The sequence below is a fragment of the Rhipicephalus microplus genome, chromosome 4 (assembly GCF_043290135.1).
Source record: "Rhipicephalus microplus isolate Deutch F79 chromosome 4, USDA_Rmic, whole genome shotgun sequence".
NCBI classification, from domain to species: Eukaryota; Metazoa; Arthropoda; class Arachnida; order Ixodida; family Ixodidae; genus Rhipicephalus; species Rhipicephalus microplus.
In genome coordinates this window covers 214,301-235,972 of record NC_134703.1, presented here as the reverse complement: position 1 = coordinate 235,972, position 21,672 = coordinate 214,301, and the positions used below count along the sequence as shown (strand labels likewise).

At 43.7% G+C, this 21,672-nt stretch overlaps 1 protein-coding gene across 3 annotated transcripts in view; it reads right to left on the bottom strand.

Annotated features, from left to right (window-relative positions):
• LOC142814139 (limbic system-associated membrane protein-like) overlaps positions 1-21,672 on the bottom strand; it is a 214,853-nt gene that overhangs the window by 6,842 nt on the left and 186,339 nt on the right. For 2 of the 3 annotated variants that reach the window (XM_075892077.1, XM_075892079.1), the window contains exons 2-8: positions 16,173-16,292; positions 14,593-14,802; positions 13,279-13,400; positions 11,594-11,635; positions 9,170-9,320; positions 3,232-3,510; positions 1,001-1,125 (exon numbers count right to left, since the gene is read on the bottom strand). In XM_075892077.1, the coding sequence (XP_075748192.1) occupies positions 1,001-1,125; positions 3,232-3,510; positions 9,170-9,320; positions 11,594-11,635; positions 13,279-13,400; positions 14,593-14,802; positions 16,173-16,292 (1,049 nt within the window). The remainder of the gene's footprint in view (positions 1-1,000; positions 1,126-3,231; positions 3,511-9,169; positions 9,321-11,593; positions 11,636-13,278; positions 13,401-14,592; positions 14,803-16,172; positions 16,293-21,672) is intronic. The other variant, XM_075892078.1, reaches the window with a different exon arrangement.

The window sequence follows — 21,672 nt, the reverse complement described above, 5'->3', positions numbered from 1 at the left end:
TTCCTACCGGGCGCACAGGGGTCACTGCACTCGTTGCGCAGTCTCCGTTTGCGAAAAGGGCGCGCTTTTCAGGCACAGCGAAGTAACAACTGACACACTTATTCGCGTTCATCTGTACTTGTGAGTACGTTTCGTGCGTGATAAACGTGGGGCACGTTTCGATCTTCTTGCTATTTTTCGCGTGACTTTCCGATTTGTTGCTATTGCATTCATTGCTTTGCCTTTGCGGTGAAGCTATCACTTTTTCTTCATAGGCAACCTAATGGAAACAAAAATAGGTAAAGGAGACATTACTTGTACGTTTGAATGCCAGCAAAGTAATTATTACTTTACTCTAAAAAAATAAAGGGATGGAACATCGAGTTGCCACAGGTTGAGAATGAACCTAAAACCTTCGAATGACACATTTTATTCTCATCAATCGAACTGTAGCAATGGCCACGTTTCTATATTATTGCATATTTATGTTTGTTTAATACTGGGAGTGTAACTGAGCTTCGTTCACCGCCATGATGGCAAAAGTGGAACACCCTTTTGTTGCCAGCTGGCGTCTCATTTTGCCCCCTGGAATTTTATGGCATTATTATAAAAATGGCTGTACTTTATAAGCTGAAACATATTAGTAACGTCCCTAATACCATCCTTACCATCGTCATTGCACGTTGGTTTGAACAATAACTGGTGGGGTTGAACGTCTGAAAACCGCGATATGATTACGTTCTTTAACGTACACCTAAATCTTAGTACGAGAGCCTCAAGCATTTTCGCTTCCATTGAAAACACGGCCACCGTGGCAGGGATTCCATCCCGCGACCTGCGGGTCAGCAGTGGAGCTCTATAATCATTAGACCAGCATGGTGGGTATGGTACGCAGTTTCATGAGGTTGTCTAGAGTTGCGTTTCCACTTGGTGTGAATTGTACAGATCAAAATATTAGGCCACTGCGATCAATGCCTTTGTTGAGTCATCCATGTCTCCTATACCTCGAATGCATGCTCACCTTTTCCGCCCTGATGTAGATCATGTACTTGCTGATGGGATACGGAGCCACCGAGGAAAGCGAGATTAGGTAAGCTGTCGAGTTCGGACCTTCGACGGCCATCACAACAGGCCTGGTCGGTGCAGCTGCAGAAAGAGTGGTAAGGGACAAACGTCAAATGGCACTCTTTACAATATGCTGCAGATATGAGCACAGCTGCATAACGCTTATATACACATGTCCGGAGTTTATGAAAATTATCATGGTGTCACGCAAAGATAGAAAACAGAAACACATCACTGGTGCTGCTTACAACATTAAAGAAAAATTTATTTGATTGAACGATATGTGGCGTTTGATGTCCCAAAAGCATCATATGATTATGATAGATGCCGTATAGTGGAAGGCATCAGTAATTTCGACCACCTGGGGTTCTTTAACGTGAATTGAAATGTGAGCACACAGGCCTACAACACTTTCGCCTCCATCGCAAATGGAGCAGCGGTTCATTCCCGCGAACTGCGGGTCAGCAGCCGAGTACTTTAGCCACTAGACCACCACGGCAGGACTTTAGAGGAACTTTGATAAAATACAGAATATATACTGCTTCAAGCCTGCAGGCACGCAAGTGACCTCCGGCAAGTTACAGGTGTATCTGCACATGAACTCTATGACCAAAAAAAAGGCATGTTCTTCGGTGAACAATACAACACATGTCTGACTTACACAATTGTCATCCTTTTATTTGAGAGAAAAGAAAAACATTTCTAAAAGCTTACGAGTCGCTCTTTCTTTATTCTACCAGTAAACCTTGACATCACGGACATTGGAGCCCATGCGCAGGCTTTACTATGTACAGAAAGTTGCACATTCACGTCCTTGTTCAAATTATTCGCGTGCTGGCACATTCTATCATTGACGCAGCAGCTTGTTTGCCTTATGTAGCACTTGCCACAGGTCAGAAGGATCTCGTACACCATTGTGGTTGCGCAATGCACATACGGCTTAAAGTGTTTTACATGGCAGCCTTTTGAATGGTTGCTCATGATGCGGGGACACGATGTACTTTTCGAGCGAATGAAAAAAGATGGATAAAGAAGGGTGGGCCAGGCGCTATGTCCGTGTTTATTTGTGCGCTAGAAAACTACGGTATGATGTACCAACACGCCCAAAATCAAGTGAGGTCTTTCATTTTTAAATGAATATGTCAGTCTAACGTACAACCCTCGTTCTGAAATCCACAGACACTATTTTACATTCCCCCCACTATACAGTCGACGGGATGCGCACTGAATATGCCGAACAGTTCTTTTTGTCAAAATCACAAATTTCAAACGTTTCAAAGAAAAACTACACCACAGAATAGACCCAGCAGTCATAGTTCTAAAATACAATAGATATCGTTAACGAGTCAGCAGCGTCTTCTTCCTCTGTTTTCTGTATTTTAGCCAGAAGTTCACCGACTGAGCACTCATACATATGCAAGTATTGTCCCGGACTCTATGCCATATGGGAATGCGTACAGAACCCTAGCACTGCAACACTATCTGAAGAGCAGTGGGAGGCCAGGCTATCGGACCCACACCTTAAGAATCATTGCAGCCTTGTTCAAGAGACACGGCGAAGGCCCACGACTACCCAAGAAAAGGAGGGCACCCACTTTGGGCAAACAGGGAGCTTGCTTTTGATAAACATTTGTTCTTTCTCTTCTATGTTAAACAACAACCTAAGGTGCACCGACACGTAATTCGCTGAGTATCGATAACCGGAACAATCGGAGTGTCCCCAGGATGAGGTCTTTAGAGCAGGCTAGTTATTACTGATTCATAACTTAATGTAAGCGCCAGACACACGTAAAACTATGTTCGTCGTATGTGTCTTTCACGCTTACAAATGTTATGGGACAGGATGAGTACCTTTCTGAAAATTAGGATTTAGTAACAGCAAGGTTCCATGCAGCAACACTGTACAAGCGCCCATTCGAAAAGTACGAGCTTCACGCCGAAAAGCGACGAAGGCCCTCATAAGTTTCTGTGATCGACCCACCTTGTCGAACGACTGTGACATTCTAGTGTGCGTGTGTTTTCGCTCCCGCATCGCTCTCTTTCCCTCATTCCCTTTTCCTTACTTTTCTATCTCCTATTTCCCCTCCCCCAGTGCAGAGTAGCAAACCAGATACTTGCTTTCTGGTTAACTTCCCTGCCTTTCATGATGCCTTATATCTCTCTCTTTAGGTAAGCACGCAGCAGTACCTTGAAGTTCGACGGTGTCCGAGGTGACGCCAAACTTGTTCTTGGACTCGCACGTGTAGTTCCCGTAGTCTCGCTCGGTGACGTGTTTGAAACGGGCCGTGTAGTGGTTGCCAGAGGTGTAGAGGGACACGGACTCCCCGTGCATCAGCCACGTGCCGTCAGTGCGCAGCCAACGCGTCGTGCCGGGCACGTCCGAGTGCGTAACGCACAGCAGCTCGGCGTTCAGGCTGCCGCCCACGCCCGACGACCACAGCAGCGACGTCTTCACCGTCGGCTTGCCTGCAAACATGCGTTCAGCTATTTCGGGCAGCACATACTGTACGACGTTCATGCAGACATTCCACCTTTCAGTAGCTTACGTGGTAGCGACAGTTGGTTGCGGGACGCACATCGAACCATACTCATAACACCCACTCCGCCTCTTTTAAATGCGAATGCACTTGTAAGTCGATGCATGTCAGGCGTCTGTCGGTGTCCGCGCGCCGACAGGTGTTATCTCTCCGCTCTTACTACCTCTCCCATACCAACTGCGGGCATGCACGCTTATCCTCGCCCTTAGCAACTGGAGCAGGTAGTGGTGGTAGTGGTTAGAAGAGAAAAAAACGAATTTGCCGTGCCCACGGACATGTATGACTATGGTGTATGACTGCCTTCTGGTTTGTAAACTCTTGCTCTGCGGAGATATTGAGACTAACCCTGGCCCGCATGCTGAAACTTTAAAGCTCATTCTAGAAGGACAGGAAAAAATCTTTAACTCGATATCTGAATTGAATGTACAGTTGCTTGCATCAAACGAAGCTATAGCCGCACTTAACTCTCAAGTCGCCGAAATTGCCAAGTCTCTTCAGAGCATGAAGTCTATACCCTCAAACAATGTTGCCTTGAATGACACGCTAACGCTTCTACGTTCATCTGTTACCCAACACTCTGAAAAGCTTGTTGATCTTGAAGATCGCAGTCGGCGTTCAAACCTTGTGGTGTTTGGCATATCTGAAGTAGAGAATGAATCCGACGCTGATCTTCATACTCGAGTAATCAGCGAAGTATTTGATAAAAAGTTGGGCGTGAAATGTACCTCAACTGACAGAATTCACAGACTTGGAAAAAAAGGTGTAAATTGTCCAGAGGGTTTAAGTCGTCCCGTAATTTTGCACTTGCAAGACTTTAGCGAAAAAATGAATATCCTCAAAAACGCAAAGAAATTAAAAGGCACCAAGATATTCATAGAAAACGACTACTCTCGGCAAACGCTCCGAAAAAGGAAGTTGCTGCGTGAAAGTGCCAAACCAGATAAAGACAGCGGCAAAAACGTGTACCTTCTCAACGATAAGCTTCACATTGACAATGACGTGTACATTTGGGATGATGTGAAAAACGCGCGTGTCAGAATTTATTCCACTGTTCGCCCCGAAGTCAGTACATGACAATCTACTGCCATCCCCCTGTATAATTTTTGTCTTTTGAACATCAATGCAAGAAGCATTGTAAATAAAGCTAGTGAACTCGAATCTGTCCTGCTAACCCATGATCCTGACGTGACCGTAATATCGGAGACTTGGCTTCATGATGGAATACCCGATTCTGATATTGTTCCCCCTTCCCACCACATTCATAGGCGGGACAGGCCTTCGCACGGCGGAGGCGTTGCTGTTGTTCTTAGGTGTAACGTAAGTGCTGATCCGTTAGAGCAGATTGACGGCCATGAAAGTTTATGCCTGCGTATAAGCTGTAATGGCAAGTCATTTATTTTAATTGCGGTCTACAGGGCGCCTTGTGCTGATTCCTCCTTCTTGACTAAACTATATGATCATATAATCAGATTCTCTAAAAATAACATTATTATTGCCGGAGATTTCAACCTTCCAAATATTATCTGGCCCTCTTTATCTTCCCCCTCTTCCGATGACCACTTGGTTTTCGACATTATGCTTGCATGCAATCTTAACCAAGCCGTAAACATTCCTACGCGAGTACAAGGAAATTCTTCTTCAATTCTTGACCTTGTGTTTCACAGTGCCACCTTGTCTGAAACAGATGTTGCAGTGGTAGACGGTTGGTCTGATCACAAAATTGTAATTTTTACGTGTCAACTGGGTGGACGATTAGGGCATGATTTCGACAAAAAAACTGTAAAAGACTTCAGTAGGTCTAACGACGAAAGTGTTCTTGATTATTTAGACTTTGAACTCGACAACTTCGCCGATAACGATGTTAACTTACTATGAGACAAGTTTCAAACAATTTGCCATTTCTGCATCGATAACTTTATTCCCGTGAAAACGAAGAAGGTGCGCCGCGCAAACCCGTGGATCAATCGCGATATCATTCATTTAGTACGCAAGATCAAAAGGTTGAAAAAACGTAAGGTAAACAATTCGTTATCCAGAACCCTGCGCCAAACACTAGTGGATAAAATTCGTGCGAGTAAGCAATTTTTCTATTCCACTACCTTGCCTAATTTTATTAAAACTAATCCTTCAAAATTCTGGCGTCACCTAAATGCGAGAGGGCGTGACGACATTAATAGCATAATAATAGGAAATCAAACTATAACCGATAAACAGCTGATTGCGAATGAATATAAATGTTTCTTTCAATCCGTTTATTCTAATTCAGTGCCTTGTAATGATATTGGAGAGATACGTAATGTAACCGGACTGAACTCTGACTTTATCAGTTATGAAGGAATAGTTGCAATGTTACTTAATCTTAAATTGAAATCCTCTGTAGGCCCTGATAAGATTCCAAACATGTTTCTCTATCGGTATGCCGAATCCATAGCTAAATTTCTAGTTGTTATATTCCGTCTTTCCTTTTCTGAAGGTGTTGTCCCCGCCAAGTGGCGTATTGCACGTATACAGTTCCTGTTTTTAAAACTGGCGATCGAGCCATCGTTACTAACTATCGCCCTATTTCGCTTCTCAATTCCTGCAGCAAACTCATGGAGCATATTATTTCCAACTACCTGGTCGACTTTTTAAATTCCCGCAATATTTTAACACCCTTCCAGCATGGTTTCCGTAAGGGCCTATCTACTACCACTCAACTCGTTTCTATTGTGCATACCTTTTCTTCAGTTCTCGACAAGTCCGGCCAAGTTGACGCAGTATTCCTAGATCTAAGCAAAGCATTCGACAGGGTTTCGCATTCAGGTCTTCTCTATAAACGTAATACACTTAATGTCCCGCATCTTCTAATAAAGTGGATTGCCTCATACCTTGAACATAGAAAACAATTCGTTGATGTCGGTGGTCACGTTTCAGATCTTGGATCAGTTAACTCCGGAGTGCCTCAGGGAAGTGTCCTGGGGCCTTTATTATTTCTGGTATATATAAACGACATAACCTCTTGTGTGCACGAAAGCGTTGCTATTCGTTTATTTGCGGACGACTGTCTTCTGTACAGAGCTGTTGAATCAACTAATGACCAAATTACCCTCAACGACAGCCTGAATTTAATATCTAATTGGTGCGACACTTGGGGAATGAAGCTTAACCAAACTAAAACGGTGTACATGCACATAACTAATAAAAAATGTCCTCTTATGTTCAATTACTCTGTAAAGGGAGTCGAAATTTCTCAAACCAATAGCTTTAAATATCTCGGCTTAACATTTACAAATAATCTAACCTGGTCAATGCCTATCGACAAAATCTGTGCATCAACTCGGCGTAAGCTCGGCCTCTTACGTCACAAACTAAAAAAATCCCCCTCCCATGTTAAACTTCTTGCATATAACACGCTAATCAGGCCTCGTCTTGAATACGCGTGTATCGTTTGGGACCCGTTCACTAAAAAAGACATTAACAAACTTGAGCAAATTCAGAGGCTGGCTGTACGGTTCATATATAATTGTTACCGCCGACATGACTCGCCTACCTCTTTAATGCAAACAAACAACATCATGACCTTACAGAGCCGCCGCAAAATAACAAGACTAAAATTTCTTCATCAGCTTTGGAACCGTAAACTTGCACTCGACCCCGCTCCTTATCTAAACCTTTTGCCCCATAGACCCACCAGGAACTTTCACCCTTTTAAATTTAACTCGATTTTTGCACGCACAAACATATTCAAACATTCCTTTTTCCCGCGCACCATAAGTGATTGGAATGCCTTACCATCTGAAACCCTCTTATCAAATAATGTTCTTCAGTTGTTTAATCAGCTCGCAGAATAAATTTGTAACGGTGTCTTTATCCTGTGATTGGTTTCCCATATCTAGTTGTGTAAAATCTGTGCTACGCTACTGTTATGATCATTGCTGCCTTGCTTCGTTTTTTTTTCCCTTCTTATGTGCCATATGTCTGATATATGCACTGATCAGTCCTCTCCTGTTCTCTGGTGTTTTCTTCGATTGTTCATTGCTTATTTCTTCTTGCTCTCAATTTGTATTTCTTTTTTTGTTTAAATCTGGTTTTCATCATTGATATACAAACAAACCACTCCTGCTTGGGCCGCCCTAGGCCTGCAGTATTGTATAAATAAAATAAATAAAAAAAATGCCTAATTTTGAAGAAAAAAACAAAAAACAAAAAAAAACATTGTTGCCTAGAAGATGATCACATTGACGTTTGGTACCACGTCAAGCAGTTTTTTGCCAACAATACATATCACCTAAACAAACCAAAACTTTCCAAAAGCAGTAGATAAAACTTAGAATTTCAATTTACGTCTAATCTAGCAAAATGTCTATGCAAAGGTGCAAAGGAAATTTCTGGCCGAGTAGAATAAAACTTGGGAAATGCACATTAAAAAACAGTGATGAACAAGTAGTAATGAACAAATAAAAAGGATATCAGAATATTATGCCGAGAATCAAGATGGCATATTCCTACCTCAAAGCAACAAAGTACTCTTTTATTGTTTTTTTTTTTCATATGGGAAAGCAGCAAAGCACGGCTATGTTTATTTCGTCTCCCTACCTACTGGCTTTACCTTTGCTGTTAAAGATGGTACAGGGCTAGTTTTCCGTGATCAACTCTGTACTAAATATGTTTTCAGCTGCATCATGCATAGGATACATAAAGTAGGAGCATCTGTTTTATAACGCTTTCTTTTTTTCCCGTAATGATTCCTTAATGAAAGGCTTCATGAATAATGTTCAGCGGTACCATGGCTCACGAAGCTCACAAATGCCAATGCTTGCATGTTTAATTGTTCACAAAACACTTGAGTTTTCAGCGAAGTGTTTACCTAAGCACAAATTCAACAGCGAGCACATTCGCTTGTAGTTCGGTATATCACTTAGCTTTAGGGAAGTCTTGAGTATACCACACAACATATCGCAAATCGTGACAAGTAGCCTTCTATGTATCCACGTTGTCCTTTTTAGGGTAGAAGCTCTTTAGGACCTATAGCCTTGTCTTCCGTTGTGGTCACGGTACACAACACTTGCTATAGTTTACACATGTGAGACATAAGTAAAATGTTTCACAATAGACTTCAACGTATACACATATATACACGCTAATTCTAAGGTAATACATCGCTGTTCCCCCCCCCCCCCCCAAAACGATCTATTGAGAAAAGTATTGATTAGTTAATCTGTACTAAAATGTGCCTAAATCTTGAAGCTTCTCAAGAAGACTTGTACCACAAAGTCATACGGTGAGGTACTATATGTCTCAACAAATTGTCCTTGTTAAAATGGTATCTTGACACTGCTAAGAGAGCGGGTTCTTGGATTCACTTTTGAGGAATATCCTCCAGTCCACCAATTTTCCAAATCTTCCTTGCTTTGTCTAAACGACCGGGACACGAAACAAATTTACATTTCTATAAAACTTTATGTCAATTTGCATTATATGGGGTAACGCCCGGATTACGTACGATTACTCGGTACCCTGAGCTTTGCCAGCTCGTCGTGGAGATGAGTGGATTTTAGTTTCTTTGTTTCAACCGCAGCCTCGATTCTTTTTTACGCTGCCATTCTTACCGAGAACTTTCACGGTGATGTAATCCGTAACAGGATTGCCGTAGCCGTTCGATGCAGTGCACTGGTAAGTTCCAGAGTGCTTTGAGTCGGCAGCTTCGATATCGATGCGGTTGTCCTTAACCAGTTTGTTGACGTCAATAGAAGAGTCGTTCTGGAAGCGATGGAAAAGCCACAATCAGGCAAACGGTAACAATCAAACGCTGGTTCCATGCTATAATGCTTAGTGTATTTTAATTTCAAACAAACATGGGCTGCATTGGTGGTTTTTAGTTATTATGTCAGTGTGATAATAAATGTTAACATGAATATTTAATATTATATTGGTAAGCTTTGGGCCGTGAGGCAAATGTGCCACACAGAGCAAATTTATATTATGTAATTGGTTGTTATAAAAGTAAGTGGGAGGCCACATATCAAAAACGTGAGAAAGCACACACCATGCACATTTCCACCAGACATTCCAGCTGTAAAAGCCTTAGTGAAGGTTCTTCTACAGCGCAAAAAAAGTCACAGCGCTGGCGACTACTGCCCTTCAAACCGACTGGACAACCATAATGAAGCTTTCTTAATGAAAACATGAACAATTAGATACATTCTGTGCTATAGAGCCTATCTGGCAGATATAAACCCCACAGTAATGAATTGCGACAATTCGGTAAATGGACCTATCTCCGTCATGATGGGAATCACGAAGGTAGGTTCACATTGTGTTTTGGTTCACCGGTTCCCACCTGCACTTGTGAGATTTGGGGATACATGAGGTAAGAGTGTTGATTGTCACACTTTCCTTCACGACCTCACTGAGCAACTTAAAGAGGCCTTGCAACACTTCTCCTAAATAACCCTCTAATAGTCACCGAAAGAGTTCGTTGCCTCAGGAATCCATCACCGCAAAATATTTTGGTATTCTTCAAGTACGAGCGGAACCGACTCCGCTCGTTCAAGTACGAGCGGAGTCGGTTCATTCATGAAATAACATCTTAACTAATAAAAATGGCATAAAAGTACATGAGTACATCCAATTCTTAATATGAGCAATACAGAAACGGGAGCAAAGATGTACATTCTATCAAGCTCGCACAACTACAAGCAAAACGTTATCTGGAGAGCCAGCCACTAGATAGCAGAAGGCTGCCGTTTACTGCGCATGTCACAGAAAAAGCACACGCCTGTAACGAAGCAGAAAAAAAATACAATTTACTAGCTGACGTCCATGTCCCCTTATGGACAGGCATTCATTTTCAAAAATGAAGGAAGACAGAAACAGCAACAGCATCAAAATCGGACTGACTTCCTCATGCTGTAAAAAAAAAAATGATGTGGAAAAAGCAGGCCATCCGCTCCATTAACGCTGAAACGCAAAGTTGGCTCAAGCGTTATATCGTGAAACGCATTACTGCAAGCCAAGCCACTGTGCAGCAGCAAAACTATGTCTCGGATAAATAATAGATTTCTGCCAAAACACCTCGCTTGATCTCGCGCGTCAACAAATGCGAGTGGGCATGGCGTTCAGCGCTGACACCTCGTCATACGACCACACCTGCCACTCGCTTCGTGACAGCAAAAAGAGAAATGGGCTCTTAGCAAAAAAAAAAAAAAAAAAAAAAAAACTTCTATATGCCGTAGGTACACAAAGGGCTCACGAAGTGGTTGCGTGAGCCTTTTCAAATTGCGTTCTTCGTAGTTTTTTTTTTATTTGGACTTTTGTCATGACGGTATCAGTGAAGAAAGCCTGAACAAACTTTTTCTAGGGGGATTACTTCTTTCCCTCTCCATGCGAAATCTGACAAACACACCTTCGGAGGAGCCATAAAAGCGTATAGCTATATACAGAACAAAATGAACTAAAGAGACGAAGGTAAAATGAGACAAGAAGTGTGAGATAGAAAAAAAAGGAATGATGGAGCTTACAAAAAAAAATGTGGCGGAAATATGCGCACAAAAGAAAAAGCCGGCGGCGGGGGAGTAGCGGTCTACGTTTGAAAGTACGTGCACTACGAAAGCCGGGGTTTGCCGGGCATGACAGCGGCGCAGCGTACGGTGCCCGTATACGTCACAGAGCCGCAGGTTTTAACAAACCGGTCGCGTCTTCGCGTCATGCAACACCGGAAGACACGCTATACACACACACGGCACACGGTTGGTTTCAGTGAGTGGACAAATGCACACACGCACACACACACATACCACTGCACGCAAAACCACCCTGAAAGAGGCAAAACGGCCACGCAGGCTATATCGTTTGGGGACACAGGAAAAAAAATTTTTGCCACAGGACAAGAGGTGGGTCGCAGGAGTAAGAAGAGCCGGCCACACAGGCAGCAAGATTCTAGCGGGAATATGAGGTTTTGTTGCTGCTTGCACACACTGGAACTACGTTTTTTTTTGCATTTTTTTTCTCTCTTAGAGGCAAATGCCACTTACGGACCTCGACGACCGTGCCACATTTGAGGTGCTGATATGATCCTGTAAACATTCGGAAACAACATCCACACATTTAACACGACGGTATAAGCAATGGAACGAAAGGCGTCATGCTGCGGGCATCACTAAACTCATATCCCCCAGAGCTGGAGCATATTGAAAGGTCTTCTAGGCTGATCAAGTACGCAAATCTAGTTCAGTTAAGGGACAAGGAATAGGAACCCTTTTGATCGCTACACGTTTTTCTCTGACGCTTAACAAGTGCAATGACACTAACGAATTCGTCCAAAGCTGCAGAAGAGAGTGACACAAAGCGTAACTGAAGTGCACAACATGTAGGGCCCAAATAGCGCAACAGTGGTGAAACAAAACAGGGGAACATAAAACACAATGAAAACACAATCAAAACACAAACAAAACATAAATATGGAGATTGAACCTGATGTAACACGTGGGCCAACAAAAAAATCGAAATGTCCTGCTGCGTCATATAGTAATAAGTCTCTTTCACCCATAGCTAAGGGAGAGGAGAACAAATCTCACTTGTTTTAAGTTCGGCTCAAGTTAGGAGTGTTGAAAAAGTGAGTTGTACACTTTTATATCTCCCTTCGTCACAATTTGGGTCACATGATTTCATCATATATACTAAAATTGATGGTGACGGGGCTGAAAGCCTAGGTGCCCACGTACGCCGAATTTCGACCACGGCGACAGCGCTTTATTAAAACGTTGCATCACAGCTTATGCACCTTTTGTGTGCAACCCACATTGCGGGCGACTTTCGTCTGCATGCTCAATTTGTACGCGTGACTGCATCTTCCACAAATCGTCGTGAAGAGCTAACAGATATGCCGCAGACCTCCGTAGTAGAGTCTTCAATTAAAATGCTGCAACCCGCTCACTCCAGGGACCAGAATAAGACGCACACCGGACCAGAATAAGACAGAATAATACCTCTCCAGGGAAGATAAGACGTATTCATTACACCCATCACCCAGCCCCCGGCATCAAGGACAGCTTTCTGGTCTATAACTGGGTCTATTTCTGGTCTGTAACATCAAGGCAGCATTTGCAGTAGCCTCCGAGAGCAGCGATGCCACATTGGAATGGCGTTCAGGCGGTGGGCGCACAGCAATTTGCGTGTGGCTGAGTCATAATTTAGTCGAACTTTTATCACGACTACGTCGCCGAAAAGGTACGAGAGTGCGCGCGTTCGTAAGTGTTTGGTACATCGCGAAAAGGTATAGCGAGATAGCACGGACGACAGATGGCAGGTGGCCATATTCTGCCACAAAGAAGGGTATACACGTGACAGGGATTTCGCTCGGCTCTCCAGAGTTCGGCGAGCGAGCACACACATGAATGAAGCAACGGAAAATAGAGCCGGACAACGAGAGCCAGTGATAATGAAATCACAGAAGTAAAGCGAGCTGGCATCTGCACAGGAAACGTCCAGCATTCGTTCATTCATATTCGTGACACAGAGACACGGCGGAAGGGCGGCCGTGCAGTGGGCTCCCCAGTCGCCACGACACAGAGCTTTGCTGCTCCCGTAAGCGCGCGTAAAGAGGTGATCGAAGAGCGGGGGGGAGACGACGGTGGCTTGCACGGGGAGAGACAATGCGTCGGCAGCACATTACGGATGAGGGAAGCAAGGAGAGAAAGTGAGAGGACAGCTCACTTACCATGTGTCGCCACGTGATGGTGGAGTCCGGCTTTCCGCTCGCCACGCAGCCGATATACAGGGGCTCCCCTTTCATTACTGTCACCTCGCCGCTTTCCGGAATCGTAGACAGCCTAGGGGGTCCTGCGCGTCGCGAGATTTGAGGGAGGTGAAGAGGAGGCGTGCCTCGAGGTAAACCAAGCTGAGCTAAAGGCTTTATTTGCCTTTGTCCTCCCTGCTTCCGCACTACGCAGGTTAGCAGGCAAGGCTCGAAGTTTCTGTTTCTGTGTAAGCAAGAAGGGGTCTTTCTTAATGTATGTGAGTGACTTTTCATCCGTACCAATAAGTGCTGCATTTTTATGCAAAAGGTAAAGCGGCATACAACATCTACTGCATGGACGCAATGCACCAGCGACCTCTTTTATTTTTTGTGGTTTTCACAATACCATCACAGCTGGATTTATGAACCTAATGATAAGATCGCGAAAGCGGAGCCAGTTTAAGGGTGTGTCTTTCGTTTCATTGCAAGTGTCTTCTTACTAGGGTCATGGCTGAACTTCTTATCCTGGGCAATCATCAGCCAAAGGTAGAAATTACGCCAACATTTTCACTAGGACGGAAGTTTTCAAGACACGGGCTGCACGGAAAACGTGAATGCGCAATTAATCGTAATCTGCCCTTTGATTTTAATGAATAACATTTCTGGTCACAGAGGACTACAGTGGACCAAACCTTCTAGTTAAATGTTATGTTCTTAAGAATGGCGACGATTATTGTTTCTATTTTTATTTTTTCATGTCTCTTGTCGCCGAAACTTCTGTCTTCGTGAGGACGTCTATTGAACTGCATATGACAATGCCGTCACTCTTATATATGGCAAACAAAACAAGCTCACAATATGCTGAATACTAAACAAAGTTCAGCCGCAGAGGCTCATACCATTCTTGTTTATCCCAACGAATTTTCGTGAACATGTTTGAACGATCCGATTATTTAAGCTCAATGCCAGCGTGGACGTTAGTGCGTTCTTCTCAATAGCCGTGCTACCTATGGTCACATGATGGTGACAATAATTAGCAAAATAAATAGAAGAATATCGCGCGTGGCATGTTCATTAAAGCAAGTTAAAAGCGAGAGAGTGACACAAAAAAAACCGGCGGGTTAACCAGGTTGCACCCGGTTTGCTACCCTTCATAGGGTAGCAGAGAAAAGAGAAAAAAAGAAACGCAATATAGAAGGATAAAAAGGGAAAAAGAGGACGGCTAGTACACTCACACGCATAGCGGCTGGACTAAAATCGTTATAGCACGAGGCTGTCGCAGGTAAGAAGTCATACCTGGGAGGACGATCTTGTGTTGGATAGAATTCGGCTCGATCTGACTGTTGACCTTGCAGGTGTAGACGGCATCGTCCGAGGCTACCAGGCCGTCGATCTTGAGCTCGCCTTCGGGACCAAGGCTGATCCTCGGGTCAGTGTCCACACGAAAGCTCCCGGCAAACAGGATGTCCTTGTTCTTTATCCATACCTTGATGAACTCATCCTCGCCTGTGCATCGAAAGCGGTGACGAGAAAGTTAAACATTGTGAGAGAATATGAGAAGCGATGGCTTCTATGAAGTGTCGAACGTTTTGTTCATAGCTTGGCCATTGGAGATCACGTATTTTATTACCACGAGCTTGTGATCATCCGTGCTCGCACCTTTTGCCAGAGTCCTTCAACACGTTGATACGTCAGTCTATGAATGCACGTTTTAAATATTCTTGAGTTACTTGCGCATCAGAACTGAGTAAATTAGATTTTTTTTTTACTATTAAAGGAAAGATAGCGATAAAAAGCTGATCTGCACTGAATTATTCTGCTACGTGGGAGTCAGAGTTACCGCTCAATGAAAGCACAAACACGTGCGAAAATAGCAAGCAAATAGCTTCACAATAAATTTCAGTAATAACAATGATTGATTGATTGATTGATTGATTGATTGATATGTGGAGTTTGACGTCCCAAAACCACCATATGATTGTGAAAGACACCGTAGTGGAGGGCTCCGGAAATTTCGACCGCCTGGGGTTTTTAACGTGCGCCCAAATCTGAGCACACGGGCCTACAGCATTTCCGCCTCCATTGGAAATGCAGCTGCCGCAGCCGGAATTCGATCCCGCGACCTGCGGGTCAGCAGCCGAGTACCTTAGCCACCAGACCACCGCGGCGGGGCTTCAGTAATAACAGAATAACCTTTAGTTCGTAAGTAGCTCACATTCATACCCGTCTCGATTTGGGCAATGAAAGTTTGCGACTTGTTTCTCTACCTTTGAAAGTGATGTGCTGTGTTGTAGTATTATGTGCCTTATCTAGAACGAACTCAATATCTTATGTGCATCTAGTGACATGCCGTTTCCTCGTCCATCAAATAACTCAGATTATTTGTTTATCATTTATTAATCAGCAGTCAACAAGACGATCATCTGCGAACAACATTACAGGCACTTAAATTATTACGTAAATAAGGAATCTCAGCAACTCTACTCTTTAACCATCAGGGGATAGTGCACACTTTTTCATTTTGATTAACTATAAAACACGCTGTATTTGATTCGATATTGGAAGGTCGTTTTCTGAAACATTTTAATCATTGAGTGAAAACTTCAGTATTCATTGACATAAAAAAATTCTGTTCACTACATTTGAATGACTGACTGATTCACAAGTTAAGTCTATAAGGTTTAAATTTACACGGATTTACCGATGATTACAGTGCTATCACGTATGTAATGCTAAAAACTCAATTCAGCCTTTTAGTCTTGTTTAATATGCGCCTATTGTACCGAAAGAGAAAAAAAAAACATCGCTAAATTGACGCTGCACTTGTTCAATACGAAATTACTTTTTTCCCTTCTCCTTCGGAGCTGGCTACTCACTCGACTGGACGATCTTGCACGGTAGAGTAACGGAGTCGCCAAGGCTCAGGAAGAATGTCTGCTCTTTCGTTAAAAACTCCACTTTCCGGTCTTGGGGCACTTCCGTTTCATCTTCCTGGGCTGCAAGGTAGAAATAAAAGACATTAGGCTTTAGCATCACGGTAAGTTTTTCTCAATAAACAAGAACTGATAAAGATAAGGAAGAGTTGAAGATACAGAGCTGGACCATATCAACGTTTTCGTGTGCTACCTTGTTCTACAGAGGTCGGGTTATGCTCTAAAAAGATAAGATTGAAAAAGAGGGAAATTGAGTAGGTGCACTCAATCGCTACTTAGGTACTAGCACATAGCTTAGGTACCAGATAGCAAGAACGTTGATGCATAGGACAAGCGCCTGTTCTGTGGTTTATGGGTGTGATGTGTAAAACAGAATGGTACACAAGAAGGAACACCGGAACAAAGACGAAGCATGAACTAACAATAGTTCATTGACGAGAAATGTGACCTTATTTATATCAATTTCTAACGCTCACCACGTCGAATGCACGCTATCCAGTGTTAAAATTGTGAACCAACTAGCCCATCAGAGAATTTTGTACAGCGCAGTTGTTGGACGTCAGTTGAACATGCAGGTTTGTTGTTCTTAAGAGCTGCAGTGAGGCATGTGTACCATCCTCGCCTACAAAGCCCATAACTTCGCCATTGTTTATAACCTAGCCACGTATTCTTTGAACCGGAAAGCACCCGTAGAATGATTAGGCACATACTTATCTTATAGCATCCTCAGACCCAAAGAAACTGTGATCGCAAAACGCTGCTCATTAGGTCGTGGGCACCAGCCAAACCGTTTTCATTGATCGTCTGAGTAATTACTGCTGAAAAATAACCAGATTTCAATGCAAAATTCTGCACAATCATCTGTCCGCGTTTTTTTCGGATCTATAACTATTTAGAAATTACCAGGCAGTCAGCCCAAAGAATCGTACAATTACAGGTTAAGTAATCACAGCCCATTCTTTATTGTACATGTTCAAGGGAGAGAACAGACGCAGGCGATCTTCGATTTCTATAACGAAATAACACACGCCGAAACTGCGCATAGATCACATTGTTTCAGCACGGATCGATGCAGAAAGATAGGTCTCACTCATACAGCCTCGAAGCTGCCCGCGACATCTCTGGCCCGCTAACCCACAGGCCTATCAAATTGATAACTCCGTGCCCCACATATCGAGACCTGCGCATCGGGGATGTACTGCAGCGGGGCGCGCCGCATGCGGCATTAGTTCGCGGCGGTGTCCACGGCGCAGCCTTGACCACGCCCATTTTATGGATGAACTGCGCGCGAATACGACGACCCTTCCCCGATCGACGGTGCTCGGTTCGCAACGACGTAGTACGTGCCATTACCGACGGAGACGTGTCCGAAGGGACGTAAAATATTCATGGACGCCACGAACGCCGGCCCAACTCGCGAAGTGCGGAGCAGAGGGTGCGTGCGCTCGACGGGTGAGTCGAGAATGACGCGCGCACATCTTTCACTTCCTTCCTTTATCTTTTGTTTTGCTTTCTTTCGTTCTTTCGTCATCTTCTGGATAAGGTATTCTATTTCTTGATTCCGTCTTGATTCTGCGCTGTTCTTCCATTCCGCATACCCTGCGTCGTTGTTCTGAATTCCTTTTTTTTTCTTTGCTTCTTTGATTCTTTTACTTCCCCCGTTTACACTATTTCTTCCTGTTCCTATGCATGCTTCCCTGTTTTGAAATATGTTCGTTTTTTTTTCTGCATATCTCTCCACTGTTTTTTTTTCTAGTATTCTATTTGTTGATTACATTCGTTCTAGTTTTTGTTTTTGATCACTGTTGTATTGTTCCCTTGTATGGTTCACTTTGGTTTAATCTAAAAAACAAAAAAAAAACAAGGATAGCATATTGGCACGTCAGGGAAAAAGCGAACCAAATGTTTAGAAAAAGAAAAAAATAATAAAGGAAGGAGAGCATATATCCCCCAAGCAACTTAACCCAAAGCGCACTTCGAGGAATCTGCTTTTGAATCAGCGAGGGTGCTTCTGCGTCAAAAGAAGTGGTGTAGATGTGCACAAGCTTCGCGATGGCCTAACCACACAGAAGCAGGGACCACCTGAATAATTCCGCCTGCATATATATGCCACCCAGAGAGTATGCACCAAGCCCGGCATAGAGATTGGCCGCCCATGAACGAGTCAGTGTATGTTTAAGCTGACATGGGACACTGGCAAAGAAAAAAAAGAAAAAGCTTACATTAGTTTAACACGACCACGCAGTGGATGAATAAAAAAAACAAGAAAAAAATGGCAGCATATCCACGGAGTGAATGATGGAGAGTGGGGCAAAGCATTCGTCCGTCCATGCGTCCGTCTGTGTGACCGTCCATGCGTCTGTTCGTGCGCCCGTCCCTGCGTTCGCTCATGCATCCGCCCCTGCGTCCGTTCATGCGTCCATTCATGCATCTGTCTGTGTGTCCATTCGTCCACCTATTCATCACTCCAAGTCCCACCATCTCGCATCTTTTTATCATATATTCCCCAAATAGAAGCACCGCCATTCAGTGGACATTCCAAGGACTAAACGAGAGGTGGCACACGCACACTTTCTTACGGTTTGCGCTTCGGGTCTACTTCCCACCTTCAACCACCTTGAGTTCATGGTATATACTAGTTCACTGTATTCATGGCACTGCGGCGCAATGCTCGCTAAACCTTTCTAAAACCAAGGAGGTTACGCCCAGCGAGTATAACGTAGCAATCTTTTCCTGTCAGATAGTGCTCAATGTACATGCCAGTGGCTGCTAATGTGAAATGAGAGACAGGAGGATTCAGCTTTTAATTTCTTACGGCTTGCGCTTCGTATCTGCTTCCCCCCTTTAACCACCTCGAATTCATTCATGGTATATACTAGTTCATTGTATTCATGGCCCTGCGGCTCAACGCTCGCTAAATCTTTTTAAAACTAAGGAGGTTACACCTAGCGAGTATAATGTAACAACCCTTTCTTGTCCGATAGTGCTCAATGTACATGCCAATGGCTGCTAATGGGGATCGCAGCGTGCGCGTTGACTAAAAGCCGAATGCTCCTGTCTCTCATTCCCCATTAGCAGCCTTTGGCATGCACATTGAGCACTATTTTTTATTGTTAAACAACGCACAGAAGAAATCTTTCCCCGGCACCACCTTGGAGGTCAAATGTTATACCTATATCGGGTATGTGCCACTGGTGGTTACGTACTACGAGGGACGCCCAAGCCACGCCATAAGGAGCTTCGCCCCTAAAATTACAGCCTGTTCCGCACGTGAAGATCGGCGGACAGTGCAAATGCAAAAGCTCGAGTGTATGTGATTGGCTAGCGAAATCATGTGCATCGTCGCCATTATCATCACAATAATTTCACTTCATTTCTTTATTCTTTCCCTTGTCTAGTCACGCGACCTGCGTGACTACTACTACTACTACTACTACTAACACCATCACCACTTACTACGGCATTTACTACTCCTACTACTACTACCCCAAGCACCAAATATCCAGAAAATTCTGACCAAGAAGATGTTGTGAATCACGGCCTTTTTCTTCTTTTTCTTTCCTTTTATTCAGTAAGCTGAGCAGAGAAAAAAATGTGCTGACACTGAAAGGCAAAGTTGATCGAAACCATCACGCAGCCACGCGCCACATTCGCTCATGTGGGGGTCTTGTTAACGTCAATGATGGGAAGGAGCTTATCATTAAGCGAGGAGGGAAAGAACTGGTTTACCAAACAGAGAAAAAAAAATGTTGAGCTGACAAATTTCGCCGCTCGCTTGGCGCAATTACAGCTCAGCCAGACTAAATGGTGCAGCCGACAAAAACGAGCAAGCACTGCGAAGCCTCAATACATAGCGTCATACAACCGATCCGTTCGCCCTTTTGCACCCTTCGTGTTTCTCGCGCCGTTTTTCTTTTTCCAGAGAAATTAAGATTGAGAATTACCCATTTGTAGCAGATTGTAGACGTAGGTGACGGGTTCGATTCCCGGATCAGAATGAATTTCTCGGCAGGCATTCTGAGAAATCCAATCTGGATTCGATCTTACTTTTTCCCTCTCTTAACTCTTCTGCCACCTCGTGGGATTTCACAGCACCAATTTGCAATATCTTTCCCAGGTGCGAACAAACTCACCCTAGTGTGCGTTTTAACCCAAAGCTTCTTCTTTTTTTTTTTTTTGCTGGAAGTTCACGTCGGCGCTTTCACGAAAACTGTTCTCGGAGAGATACTTCATGCATTCTTGAGTAAGAGCGGCACATAGACGGCGTCCAAATGTGAAACGGTTGTTTGGATTTCTTTGTGCGTGGAGCTATGCTTCCCGCCATGCAGGTTCCACCACGCTAGCGCTTTAAAAAACTAGCGCTTTGAAACTTCTTTCCAGCGCCACAAAGCTCGACAAACAGCGGGGAGCCTTGACACATTCAGCATTCGAAATCTCTAACGCTTTTGTCCTTATCGAGAACAAGGAATCCTTCGCTGGCTTTTTCGTATTTGCTTTTCTTGTTAACCTATATACTAGTCACACGCCTACTTCGAAGCGGGTTTCGAGAAAACTCTCAGTTAGGGCTGAAGCGAAGAAGAGAAACGAAACCAAGTGCGAGTGGGCGAAAGAACGTCTGGTACGTAGCGAATCTTAGAGGACGCCGGAAACGGTGGGCGCGTTGTGGGGCACAACAAAATTCTTTTTGGCGATCTTTACCCCTTGTTTTGGAATGCACAAACAGGATGCCAAACACAACATCAGAAAAACACCAGCGATTGATCACAGCTGAATGAGCTACATATGAAATATATGAATGTGTTACGGATTGTTCTGGAAAAAGAAAAGACGAACCTGTTTGCACGTAACGCAAGAAGTACAAAAAGCTTTGGAGTGGCAGGCAACCTTTGACATGCCGACACGACGCCATGTCAAGTGAACTACTGCGTTCACTTGTGATGAACTTCACAATTATACCGTAGTAAAAGTAATCTTGCTTTATTGTTTGGTTGGTACAAAATTCGGTTGATTACTTAAACACCGTGTCCTGCACACTGAGAAAAAAAAAACATTTTGATAGTGGCGGTTGTATCCACATACTTGAAAAAGCAGGAAAATAATTCGCAGTGCAGAGTGTCATCAATTCAATTAAGATAAAAATAATGCCATATACAGAATATGACGTCTCCACAACCACCTATTTGGCCTTATTGGATAATTGCACGTCATATCGTCTTCAGTGTGCACTTATGAGGATCCTCGGAACAGAAATGCATTTTTGAAGTACTGTCTCGTACACCCACGAGACACACTCAGTATCATTCCCTCCGTCAGGCAGCTGCTGATACCTTATGTGATTCTTATGTGATTCTTATGTGATTCTTATGTGATTCTTATGTGATTCTTATGTGATTCTTAAAAGAGAAAAGAAGATAAAAGTGAGCCCCGTAACTGTCTGCATCAA